This window comes from Ovis aries, chromosome 17 (genome assembly GCF_016772045.2).
Source record: "Ovis aries strain OAR_USU_Benz2616 breed Rambouillet chromosome 17, ARS-UI_Ramb_v3.0, whole genome shotgun sequence".
In the NCBI taxonomy this organism is placed as follows: domain Eukaryota; kingdom Metazoa; phylum Chordata; class Mammalia; order Artiodactyla; family Bovidae; genus Ovis; species Ovis aries.
Genome location: NC_056070.1, coordinates 71,398,264 through 71,410,680, shown reverse-complemented (window position 1 = coordinate 71,410,680; position 12,417 = coordinate 71,398,264). Strand labels below are relative to the sequence as shown.

At 65.7% G+C, this 12,417-nt stretch overlaps 1 protein-coding gene across 4 annotated transcripts in view; it reads right to left on the bottom strand.

Moving 5' to 3' along the window:
- Positions 1 to 12,417, bottom strand: part of CABIN1 (calcineurin binding protein 1) — a 75,512-nt gene that overhangs the window by 53,372 nt on the left and 9,723 nt on the right. For 2 of the 4 annotated variants that reach the window (XM_027956844.2, XM_042234152.1), the window contains exons 7-16: positions 11,339 to 11,468; positions 10,172 to 10,321; positions 8,804 to 9,090; positions 7,797 to 7,965; positions 6,034 to 6,170; positions 4,282 to 4,499; positions 3,520 to 3,598; positions 2,911 to 3,098; positions 2,134 to 2,274; positions 1,118 to 1,312 (exon numbers count right to left, since the gene is read on the bottom strand). In XM_027956844.2, the coding sequence (XP_027812645.2) occupies positions 1,118 to 1,312; positions 2,134 to 2,274; positions 2,911 to 3,098; positions 3,520 to 3,598; positions 4,282 to 4,499; positions 6,034 to 6,170; positions 7,797 to 7,965; positions 8,804 to 9,090; positions 10,172 to 10,321; positions 11,339 to 11,468 (1,694 nt within the window). The remainder of the gene's footprint in view (positions 1 to 1,117; positions 1,313 to 2,133; positions 2,275 to 2,910; positions 3,099 to 3,519; positions 3,599 to 4,281; positions 4,500 to 6,033; positions 6,171 to 7,796; positions 7,966 to 8,803; positions 9,091 to 10,171; positions 10,322 to 11,338; positions 11,469 to 12,417) is intronic. The other 2 variants (XM_042234151.1, XM_042234154.2) reach the window with 2 other exon arrangements.

Sequence of the window (12,417 nt, the reverse complement as noted above, 5' to 3'; positions counted from 1 at the left end):
ACTGACTAGTTTTCTGTGAGTATGGTTAAGACCTTTAACATATAAAAAGCATTCCAAATCAACAAGAAAACACGTTCTGCCAACAGGAAGCTGGGCAAAGATCCAGTCACTCCTGCACAAGCAGCAGCAGCTCCCCTGGCAGCGGGGCGGCCTCGTCTCAGGCTCAGCATGGCGTGGTGCCTCCTCAGCAGGTGCCCATCCCTCCGGGGTCGGGGGCGGGAGCGGGTGGTGCCGTCCTCTCATCCAGAGGCTCCAGTCCACAGAGCAGGAGCGCCTGAGCTCCTCGGCTGCCCCCTACCCCCAGCCAAGGGCACTGAGGGCATCGCAGCTCCTCCCCGCCCTCATACAGGGCTGCCTGACCTCCTTCCCCACCTCCTCACCCCTGCCTCCCCTTCCGGTTCCACTTGCTCCCAACCACACCTCTTACCTGTTTTCCAGTTCACGAAGCCTGAGAGAAGCCAGGGCTTCCTTCCCAAACTCAAGTGGAAGGCCCCAGGGAGGTAATGAGTCTGAGGGACCAGCTGGCAGCCTAGCCCGCACCGCCCAGCATGCCCCAGGCATCCTCCTCCATGCCCACACGCAAGAGCTCGTGAGGCCCCATGGCAGGCCTCTAGGGCAAGGGCGCGCATCCATGCCCTGGGATGAGAGGCGGGAATGCCCCGCCCCGCAGACGCCAAGCCTGGCGAGCCCCTGGGCACTGGGGGTGGGGGCGGGCTCAGCTGCAGGAGACAGGCGCTCAGGGGCCGAGAGGGCACGCGAGCCTCGCGCACCCTTGCTCCTCCCCGCCAGGGCTGGGCCTCCGGGCCGGTTAGCTCACCGCGCTCCCGTTTTGCGGTGTACGTGTACTTCATCTAGTTTTATACGTGCTCAACAGTTACTTTTAGAACCAGTGAAAGAGAAGACCAAGCGATAAAGTAGAAAAATGCATTTAGAAAAAAAGAAAATAAAAAGCGAAAGAGGCAGGCGGACCATCAGGTGGGTGGATGGCTGCGCCCGCCTAGCCACACGAGGTCCAGAGCCGGAGGCGGGCTTCCCGTGAGCGCCGCCACGGGGAGGCTTTCGTTCTGCTTCCCTCAGAGGAGACGGCGGAGGGCGCAGGCGAGGCGGGTGCGCTCACCTGCAGCAGCAGCAGCTGGGCCGGCCTCTCGGGCACGGAGGTCATGAACTGCAGGTGCCTGGCGCGGTCACAGCCGCTGGTACACAAGGTGGGGCGCAGCAGGCGCACGACAGCGCGGTGGTCGCCGGCCTCGTACAGCCGCTGCGTCTCCTCCAGAGACTGGCAGCGCTCCAGCGACCGCAGGTTCTTGTCAATCTGGAAAAGGCCCAGGATCGCTGGCTGACCAAGCCATCACGGGCCCCCTGGGGCGGCCAGGGTTCTGCCCTTATCAGACCCAGACGAGACGCATTCACAGCAAGCGACTGCTTTACAGACAGCACCTCTGTGAGGGTCAAGGCGTGCCAGTCTTCAAAGAACAAATACACCAAAAATCACAACTACCCCCAAAGCACAGGCTCCAGACAGAGGATGCTAAAACAGTTAGCCCGCCTCCCAGCCACACTCCAGCAACCCAGCCTCCTGGGCTGGGGTACGAGGCTGCAGAGATCAAGCAGGCCCTGGCCAGAGGCAGGAACCCACCACCGACCCCTGGAGTCCTCTCTGCCAGGAGGCCTGCCAGACACGGGTAGCAGGCTGCTGCACCGGGCCTGGGCCTGAAGCCACTCTGCAGAGCCTGACGGCCACCCTCAGCCCAAGGACATGTCACAGACACGGAGCTGTGGGTGGGGGTTGGGGGCTGCACGGTGAGGCCAGGAGGAGAGCCACAGGCCGCTGGCCAGCCCAGGGCCAGAGCAATGCTGGTCTGCTTCTGGGGAGGTTCCCTTCATCCTGCTGGAGCTGCCCCGCCACACGGGCCTGGGAGCCAAGCAAGACCCCTCCCCACCCCCCACGCCCCGTTCCCAGCCGGCTCCCATCCCTGGCCCCCGGCAGGTGCTCCATCAGGGCTGAGCCTTCAAGTCCACGGCACCCTGAACGCCAGGGCAGCTTCTCCCGGGCCCCCTCCCGCCCTGTCTCCTAGTCCGTATGGACAGGTCGGGCCTTTGACAGGAAAACACCGTTGAGGAAGCTCTGCTCACCTCCTCCAGGGAGACCACCGAGTCGTTGTGGAGGTTGGGCAGGCGGATGACCACGTCTCTCTGCTCAGCCCCCGCGGCGGCTGAGCTCTGCAGCATCTCCGTGCAGATGTCGTAGTTCTCCAGGGCCTGCTCCATGTCTCCCTGGGCAGAGGAGGTGCGCTCACCGACTTGCCAGGGCTGCCTCCCGAGCCCCTCACACGGGGGGCACCACGGGGGTGGGCTGGCCGATCCCCACCTCCCCCCTACACAGCAGCTGGCCAGAACGGAGCCTCAGCACGCATCTACTGAACAGACGGACGCACAGATGCCACGCCACGGCCCCCGGGGGAGCGCGGTGACCCCTGCGGCAGGGGCGCACGGCCCAGAACCTGTCCAGGGCTCAAGCGGAGGTGGCAGAGCTGTGACTCGACTGGGCCGGCCCACTCTGGAACCAACTAACCAACTGAAGGGTGCCACGGTGTTCAGGGGGCTGGGGGCCAGCCAGCCCGCCCCAGTCCTCCCCACGGCTCTCAGTAAACACAAGCAAAGGGCCAAGGCCACAAGGCAACCTCTCTGGGTCTGTGGGGCCCACGAGACCCTCCCGGTGCTGTGGCTAGGTGGGTGGTGGGCACGCTGGCTCCAGGACCCTGAAGATCCCCCCCACACCACGCTTCCTGACGCCGAGCCCAGTGCCCAGGTGCTATCAGGCATGCACACACACGGTCCATCATGTGACCAGCCCTCCCCTCCGTGCTGGGTGCCCAGGCTTCCTCCCCAAGCAGCTGCCCCCAGACCAACCTGCAGCGCCAGGAATCGAGCCTTCAACCAGTACACGCGGACCACAAACTCCAACCAGCCATCCTCAAACAGGTCCCGTTGGGATGAGGCAAACGACAGCTGCAGGAGGTCCCCCAGGAAGTGGGCCCCTGGGAAGTCGGGGCCGAACCTGCCATTCAACACGCCTGCGGGGCAGTTCCGAGGAGACACTGAAAACCGTCAGGCCGGAAGGAGTCAACCTCATGAGTGGGGCCCAGATGCCCTCCTGCTCCCCGAGGCACTGAGCCCTCGGAGCCCCATGGTCCCAAGTGGCCAGCGTCAGAGCCCGACGGGCCCAACAAGGATGCAGAAACCCTGGGGCTCGCAGCCCTCACCAAGCAGACTGCGCTGAGCGTATCTGGGGACATGCAAAGTGTCCAGTGATGACCTGAGGAAACAGAGGTGCCCTGGCCCTCATCCCGAGTTACCAGCAGGCAGGTGGCTCCCATGGGGCTCAACCGCTTCTCAGAGGCCCGGGTCTTTCCTGGCCTCACGAGGCGGCCTAGGAAATGTGCCCCTGGAGGAGGGACTTGGCCCCGGCTCCTGCCCCCTCCAGAAAGTGGGCCCCCATGGAACACGGACGGGGCCTACCTGCAGAGCTCCGGCCCTTGGTCAGCAGCCACTGGTCCAGCTGCAGCTCCATGCAGGAAAGAGACATCAGCATCATCTCCTGCAGCACAGGCGCGGGGTCAGCAGGGTCAGCAGGGCCCCGACGCCAAGGGGACCCGACATGAGGGGGCCCAGGGGCCGAGGGTGGGGACACAAGGAGCCTCAGCTAGACTCGACTCCAACGGGGGCGCCTCTCTGCCCTCTACCATCCACTCCCTGAGTCATAACCAGCGGCTGCTGCTGGGACCTAAGGACAGATGGGCCTCCCTGGGACGGACTCAGGAACACTGGTGAGGCCCATCCGCCCCATCCTGGGGACCGTCCCGTGCAAGAGGCAGCCCTGCCCCCCGCCAAGCGCAGGCCCTCAGCCCTGACAGCGCCCGGGGTGGGTGCATGGCTCCCCCGCATACCAGGAAGCTGAGGCTCAGCAGTAAGGGGGCTCCGGCCCAGCCAAGGGAGCACAACTGACAACTGACCCAGCGGTCTGTCCGGGGACCAAAGCTCGGCCCCACCACCACTCCACCCTGCCTCGGGGGGGCGGACCCGGGCAGACGCCGCCGGGAGGCAGTCCAACACGTGTCCCAGCAGAGGCTGCCTGCCCAGGGGCCCCTGACCCACACAGCCCTGAGCACCTGTGAACCCGGGGCTCCTCCACCTCTGGGAGCCCTGGACGCCCCCAACGCTGCCCCTAGAAGCAGCCGCCCTCCTCCGGGGAAGAGGGGCCAGAGTGCCCTGAAGACCCACCTGGATGTGCCGGTTGCTGCAGTCCCTGAGCAGCGGGTTGGGCAGGCTGGCGCTGTGCCTCCGCCAGCTGTGGTAGGTGCTAAGCACGACCTCCGCCAGGCCCGGCGGCCAGCGCAGCAGGAACCTGAGGCCCATGCTCTTCAGGAAGCGCACCATCAGCTCCAGGACTCCCCCGTTGCTCAGGTTCCCCAGCAGGAAGGCGTGCACATCCTGCTTCTCTGCCGGAGAGACGTCCCGACGTGAGGGGGGCCCGACGTGAGGGGGGACCAGACGTGAGGGGGGACCAGACGTGAGGGGGGCCCGACACAAAGGGGACCTGACTTGAGGGGGGCTGGACAAGGGGGGGGGCCTGACGTGAGGGGGACCAGACGTGAGGGGGGACCAGACATAAGGGGGCCAGATGTGGGGGGGCCCGACGTGAGGGGGGCCTGATGAGAGGGGGAGCCCGACGTGAGGGGGGATCTGACGTGAGGGGGCCCGACGCAAAGGAGACCTGACGTGAGGGGGGCCCCGACGTGAGGGGGGCCCGACGCAAAGGGGACCTGACATGAGGGAGGCCCGACGTGAGGAGGGCCCAACGCAAAGGGGACCTGACGTGAGGGGGGCCTGACGTGAGGGGGGCCCCGACGCAAAGGGGACCTGACGTGAGCGGGATCCGACGAGGGGGGACCCGACATGAGGGGGGACCAGACGAGAGGGGGACCAGACGTGAGGGGGGACCAGACGTGAGGGGGGCCCGACGTGGGGGCCCCGACGCAAAGGGGACCTGACGTGAGGGGGGCCCGATGAGAGGGGGACCAGACGTGAGAGGAGCCCGACATGAGGGGGACCAGACATGAGGGGGGCCGATGTGAGGGGGGATCTGACATGAGGGGGGCCCAATGCAAAGGGGACCTGACGTGAGGGGGGATCCAACATGAGGGGGACCAGACGCGAGGGGGAACCAGACGCGAGGGGGGCCCGACGCGAGGGGGGCCCGACGTGAGGGGGCCCCGACGCAATGGGGACCTGACGTGAGGGGGGCCCGACGAGAGGGGGACCAGACGTGAGGGGGGCCCGACGTGAGGGGGGATCTGACATGAGGGGGGCCCGATGTGAGGGGGGATCCGACGTGAGGGGGAGCCCAACGCAAAGGGGACCTGACATGAGGGGGGCCCAACGTGAGGAGGACCAGATGTGACGTGGGCCGGATGTGGGGGGGCCCGACATGAGGGAGACCAGACATGAGGGGGGCCCAACGTGAAGGGGGGCCCGACGTGAGGGGCACCAGATGTGAGAGGGGCCCGATGCAAAGGGGACCTGACGTAAGGGGGGATCCGACGTGAGGGGGACCAGACGTGAGGGGGGCCCGATGCAAAGGGGACCTGACGTGAGGGGGGAGCCCGCCGTGAGGGGGGAGGCCTGATGTGAGCGGGGGGCGCCGACGGGAGGAGGGACCTCCATGCCAGGCCTGCCTCCTTCGGGAGAAGAGGGCGGCAGTGTGGAGAGCCTGCGCCCCCCACAGCTGCGCACGCCACCTGTCCAAGCCTCCCGGCTGGGGGGTACAGTCTCACGCAGCAGCACAGCGCCCAGCACTCAGCCACACCCAACAGTGAGACGCACCTCTGGGCCAGCAAGGCCCGTGCCAGGACGGCCCAGCGCCTCACTCGGCAGAGCTCAGAGCTCAGGCGGGACAGAGCCAGGCAGCCCTGGGCCAGCCCTGGACCACCACCCAGACATGGCCCCAGCAGCGCCCATGGTGCCCACTCCTACCAGACTCCATGAACGTGGCCGAGTCGGAGGACAGCCTGTGGGCCCCCGTGCTGGGGAAGCTCTCCAGCTTGGCCTCTGGCGGGACTTCATAGCTGTTAAAGGGGTCATCTTCCTCCTCAGGGTCCAGCTTTCTCAACCTGCAAGGAACACACGAGACTCACACCAGCCCGGCTGGCCCCAGGCAAGGAGGCTCCGCCTCTGCAGGCCTTCATGGCCGGGTCTGGCCGGTGCCTTGCCTCTACCCATCCCATCAGGTGGTCACCAGGCATCGGGCCGTACAGCCAGGGATCAGCGAGCCCTGTCCACAGGAAGCTGACCTTCAAGTGGGAAACACAGAAAGGACCCACATAGAGACTGATGCCCACAGGGAGCTGGAGACAGCGGCCGCAGGATTTTGCCTAGACAGCAGTCGGCCAAGCCTCCACATGCTGAGGCCCAAAATGGGCTGGGGGGGGAAGGCAGGGGGGCCAGGTGGCACCTCCACGATGCCTCACAGTGCTGTGGGCTTGGGGGAGAGGCAGCTGCTCCCGGAAGACCCCCAGGGACTCCGCTTTTAGTTGTCCCCGCCACCCCCCCAAGGACGGACTTGACCTCACGGGGCACAAACGCATCCCCCGCCCCCTCTGGGGACTGCACCCAGCAAGCCACTACGAGCCCCTGCCAGCCATTCGAGGAAGCTGACGCGAAAACCACACAGGAAACCAGCAGTTGAAACAAAGGTAAAAGAGAAGGAAGACGCCGTTCCCCACCAGCAGGGCTGGGGAACAAGGACCCAAGCGGGGCAGCGGGAGGGGGCAGGGTGGGAAGTGGCCCCCCAGGGCTCCCACCGGCAGGCCTGCTCGAGGAGGCGTGGCTCGGGAGGGAGCCACCAGAGAGCCCACGTCCTGCTCCCGCTGAGAACGGCTCCACTCAGGCACGTCCCTCTCCCCTCAGAAACAGAAAGGCAGGGAACTAGGAATGCCAAATCCCATGGCCAGAGATTCACGAGCCACCGGGAGCTCCTGGCCACCCCGCCCTCGTCGGCTTGGATGCACCACCCCGGAGCAGACCGTCAGGAGACAGAACCAGCCGAGGACCCCAGAAGGGTGCTCACGGACACACAGCCGCCCCCCAGACCCCAGAGCCACAGACGGGAGAAAACGGTGCACAGCCTCGAAAACACAAACACACAGGGCACGGGAGAGGACGCCCCGGCTCACAGGACGTGCCCCTCAAATGTCGGTGGGCAGAGAGAACCCGCCTGCTCTCTGCACTCAGGCAAAGGCGGTAGGAAGTCTAGCACCAGGCCCCAAAGCGTCTGAGGGAGGGGACAGGGCAAGACGCAGGGGCCGGAGAAGACCCTGGGGATGAGCACGGGGGTGCAGACCCCCTTCCCCGGGCAGCCGGGCCCACCTCCTCCTGGGAGGCTTCTCTGGGGAACCCGAGAAACAGGGGACGACTCCCAAACCCGCCACCCACTTTCTCAAGCTCCAGGGACCCTGCGGAGCCCGGAGAAGCCAAGTGGGCACCTCCCTGAGCACGGGCCCCTCCCACGGGCTGTCCCGGCATCTGCGCCTGACAACGGGAGGCCCAGGCGTGAGGCGTGAGCAGGCAGCCCCAGCTCTGAAGACACGCGAGTTCCGCTTCCTGCCTTCAGGACGTTCGGAGGCCCCAGTCCGGGGTTGGCGGAGGAGGCACCCACAGGGGAGGGCGGCCCCAGAACCAGAGGTGGGAGGGAGGCGGGAGGCTGTGGGCCTCCTCTGCTGAGACCGACAGCGCCGCACCTGGACGGCAGGAATTTCAGCAGCAGCTCCTGGAAGTCCACCTTCTCTTCCTTCTTGCACTTGGTGTTTCGGACGCGGGCAGACCGCCGCTTCGCCGTCTCCCCGCTCTCCTCGGAAATCTTCTTCCGTTTGACCCCTTTCTTGGATTTATCTCCCCCGGAGACATCACCTTTACAAAGAGAGCAAGTCGACAGCTCAGGAGACTTGGGCCAGGGAAACACACCTCAAGGCACTCAGGCCTCTCATAACCTGCCTACACGTTTAACTTAAGGCTTCTCGGACATTCAAGAAATTTTCCATCCCCTCTAGCAAAAAAGAGCCTGAGAAAAGACCATTTCAAATCCCTTAATCTCACCCCTCTCTCACCCACAGGCCAGGCCTCAAGACTACTTTCCATAGCCACAGAATGCCAGGATCTCAGGGTCAAAGCCCCCCCACCGGCTGTCCTGGGATGGGGCTAAGCAAGCAGCAGGGACCCTGACTCTGCCCAGGCCCGAGGCCCAGTGACAGGATATGGGCAAGAGGGTCACGTGATTCATAGCAGACAGGTGTCACTGGTGACAGAGGTAAACAGTTGGACACCGTTACATACGTGTTCATTCAGGACCTTCTTTAGCCGCCGCGCAGGCTTTATCAGGGACTCAGAAATCAAGGAAAGGCTCAGAAGCTTTGGTCCAAAGTGTTTTTGGAAGGCTCCAATGATGATAAAAATCAGTAATGCCATTCCAAGGGACATGACCACAGACAGTGGTGACTGCTGGCTGCTGCTTAAGCTGGGAGTGTCAGTGCCCAGCAGCACAGCGGGCAGGGCAGGGGGCCTGAGGAGCTGCACCTGAGGCCAGCCCTGCCCCCAGGGCCCCATTGTTGAGGGAGGCTGGCCAGCAGCCCCGAGCTCTCCTACGGGCTGGGCAGCGGCAGGACCCAGCCTTTGGAGAGGGCGGGGCTCTCCAGCTCCCACTGCCGCTCAGCAGAAGGGCCCCCTGAAGCCCTCCCCGGGGCCCGCTCACCGGTGGGGACGCCCGTCTCCAGCAGGCTGGGGCTGTGCAGCGGGAAGCTGGCCGTGGCCACGGGGGTGAATGCCAGCACGGGCTCTGGCACGGAGGCTGCAGGGCTGGCACTGGCAGGGCTTGGCTGGAGCACACTGACAGGCACTGCCTCCTCGGGGGACGCGGGACGCTGTCTGGGGTCCTGATAGTCAGACAGGTCGATCCTCTTGCCCAGGCTGGGCCGCGGGGGCTCACACGTGGTGAGGTGGTGGTATGTGGCCAGCAGGCTCTCACCGAGGCACTTCCAGCTGCAGGGAGAAGGTCACCACGCGGGCTCAGCACCCACCACAGGGAGCCCAGAGCCCAGGCCGCCGTCCCCATGAGGGCGGGGGGCTGGGGTGACTGACCGCCGAGGTGGAGCCGCTGGGCTGGAGCGGAGCCCACACCCTCCACACTGCCCGCAAGAGCCCCAAGGCATCTCAGCCCCACCAGGCAGGGGTAGCTGCGGGCTCAAGTGATAACCCCTTCTGAGCAAGGTCCCGCCTTTACCGCCTGGTGGCCTCGCCCTGCGGCCACTCGTCTGACTTCCTGGGGGAGGGCTACTGACAGGGGTGTGCTCCAAAGGGGCCCCACAGCTGCTGGGCCGGAGCCCGCTGGGCACAGCCCGAGCACGCGTGTGTCTCGTGCAGGAGCCGTGCTGTGTGTCGTGTTGTGCTGAGGCGCGGCCTGGGCTGCGCTGCTCACTGTCTGCTGCTCTGTGCTCTGCGTGTCCCGTGTTGTGTTGCGTGCCATGCTGTGTTGCAGTATGACGCCGTGTGGCGTAAGGTACCCACCCACCCATCCCTGACCAGCTTCCCAGGCCCTTTGACTAAAAACCAAGGCCTCCACCTGTCACCAGGGTGCGGCCTGCCCCACCTCACTGCCTCACCCCGCCCAACACACCCTCACCTGCGTAGCTTCGCTCAGTTCTGCAAACAAAACCGCAGCCCGCACGCTGCAGGGCCTTTGCACAGGCCTCCTCTGCCTGACCCACGCCCACTCCTCCCTGGACTCCAGCTCTGGCCCTAAACCCTCTCCAACCCATGCAGCAGCGTGACCCCGTCATGAACATGGACTCACAAGCAGGATGCCAGGCCCTGGGGGGGTGGGCTCCCCACCCACTCTTGGCCCCTCAGAGCCCTGATGGCCCCCGTCCACCTTCCCCTCTCCCCTCGGGTGGGCGGTGAGAGGGGCTGGCAGGAGTGTGGCAGGCGGTGGATCAAGGACAGCATGGAGAGAGGGAACCCCAGCAAGGGAGGCCCAGCCCGTGTCCTGCGGTCACCTGCCCGTGTGCCCCGTGTCTCCACCCATGCAGGGCCCAGCGGCCGCCTGGTACCCCGGACAACCTACGTGAGGAAGGGGATGGGCTGCACCAGCTTTAGGTCCGGCTCCTTCTCACGCACCGTCAGCGCCTGCCGCCTCCTGCGCAGCCCCAGGGCCTCATCCACGATGGCCTGCGACTCGGCTGCGCTCACTGACACCTCGTGGATGGACATGTCACTGAGAGTGTGAGGGACAGAGGCGTGACCGGGGCACATCAGAGCCACGGTGCAAATCCTACACACCGGCACACAGTTAATACCCTGCAATCTGTATTAATTCTTCCCACAAACAAAATTAGCACTTGGGCTGCAAAGGGCAGTAATTAGTGTTCTCAACACCCACGTACACAGCATGACTAGCGCCCTTTAATCTGCTCACAGCCGGGCAGCGGGCCTTCACCCGCATCAGCAGGACCACGCTGACGGCAGAAAAACCACACGCTCCTCTCATCCTTTGCTGAAAAGCTTATAAGGATTTCACTACCCCATACTGCCCACCTGAAAACAGCCCTCGGAGCAGCCAAGCTCACCAAAGCCGACGGAAGTCAACAGCAAGGGCAGGAGCTTGAGGCCTGGCATGCCTCCCAGAGACACACCTCTGCCAGCGGAGGCCCCTCCCTGCAGGGCTCCCCCGCACTCGTGCGCTCATCACCCACCTCCCCAAAGAAGGGCAGCCTCTCGGGATGGATGGGAATAAGAGACGTGGTCTCCTGAGGCATAAACACTGGGATAAAAGACCGCTAACCCCTAGCGCGCCAAGCTGGCACCGCGGGCGGGGGCAGTGGCAACGGAGGCAGCCCGAGCTCGGCAAGCTGCCAAGGGGGGCCTGGGAGCCAGAGCTCGGCAGAGGTGGGCGAGCAGGCCAGGGAGGGGCGGGGACCCCGGCGAGGGAGCCTTGGAGCCAGGGAGGCGGACAGGGCAGGGCCAGCAGGGCCGGCCCAGAGCTGCCGGGCCCGGGCCCGCTCTCCTCCCGGGGAGGCAGACAGGAGGACCGGGTGGTCAGGCTGCAAAGGGCCCCCCCGGGCAACGCTACTGAGCATGGGCCCCTCCCAGAGGCAAGCAGGGAGGGTCAGAGGCGGACTGGGCAGCGCGGAAAGCCCAGCCTCAGAGAGGGGAAGGCGGGCACGAGCTGGACAGAGCCGGCCCTGAGCACGCGGAGCAGGGGCGCGGGCAGGACAGAGCGTGAGCGGCCCACCACTGGAGCAGCATGCGGAGGGAGTCCTGGCGCAGGCGCGGCTGCTCCTGGAAGATCTGCTCCTTGAGCACCAGCCCCTTGCTGTAGCGGCAGTCCTTCTCCAAGGCCTTGCAGATGAAGTACAGGCACGCTGTGGAGAGACAGGCACGGCCTCAGGCTGCACCGGCGCCCCGGCCGCGCCAGCAACGCCAGGGCAGGGGCCCTGCTCTGGGGGCCAAGAGACGCCGGGAAGACAAGGATGCGGCAGAACCCGGACTCGTCCAATCAGGAACCAGTTCCGAAAACAGTAACCCCGAGGCTGCCGGAAGGGGAGGACAGGCTGGGCAACCTCTCTGGGGAACAGGGGGGCGTCACACACAGACCTTCGATCTAGCAAACCCACCCTAGGGGGCCAGCTGCCTGCAAACGACTGCCAGCTCGCTCCGCTCTGGACTGGATGGCTCAGGGCCCAGCCCAGCTCCCCAGGCTGTGTGCGGTTGCAAGGCACTTAATCAGGAATGAGCAGAGGAGGACAGAGCGGGGAGAGGGGAGGAAAGCCAGGATGGAGGGCCGGAGGGAGGACAGAGCCGGGCCCCCTTGCCAGCCACCCACTGAAGGAAAGCCCAGCTCCCAGGGCAGGGCTGGGTGCAGAGAGAAAGACAGAGGCCCTCTGCTGCAGCAGAGGGAGGCCTGCCTCCTCGGCTCAGGGATGCCCATCGGCCCTCACAGGCACACACACCACTCAGTGCCCAGGGCCGTCTTCCGCTCAAGATGGGTTTACCAAGTGCAGAGCCTGAGCCGGGGCGCAGAGATGGCAAGATACTGAAGGCCAGGCCTCCAGGGGGCGCTCGAGCTCCAGGACGAGCCCAGGGAGACAGGGAAGATGCAAGCGCCAGAGTCAAAACGGGGAAACGGGCAGCGCACAGAGGGCCACAGACGCACACACACTCTGCGACGACGGGACGCGAGGGTCCGCGCCGGAGGAGAGCCCGTGAGCGAGCGGGCGGTGCCAGACGCACAGAGAAGAGGACAGACAGCAGAGGCCCAAAGGCGGAGGCCGCGGGCCGCGCAGAGAAGAGGACAGCAGAGGCCCACAGCAG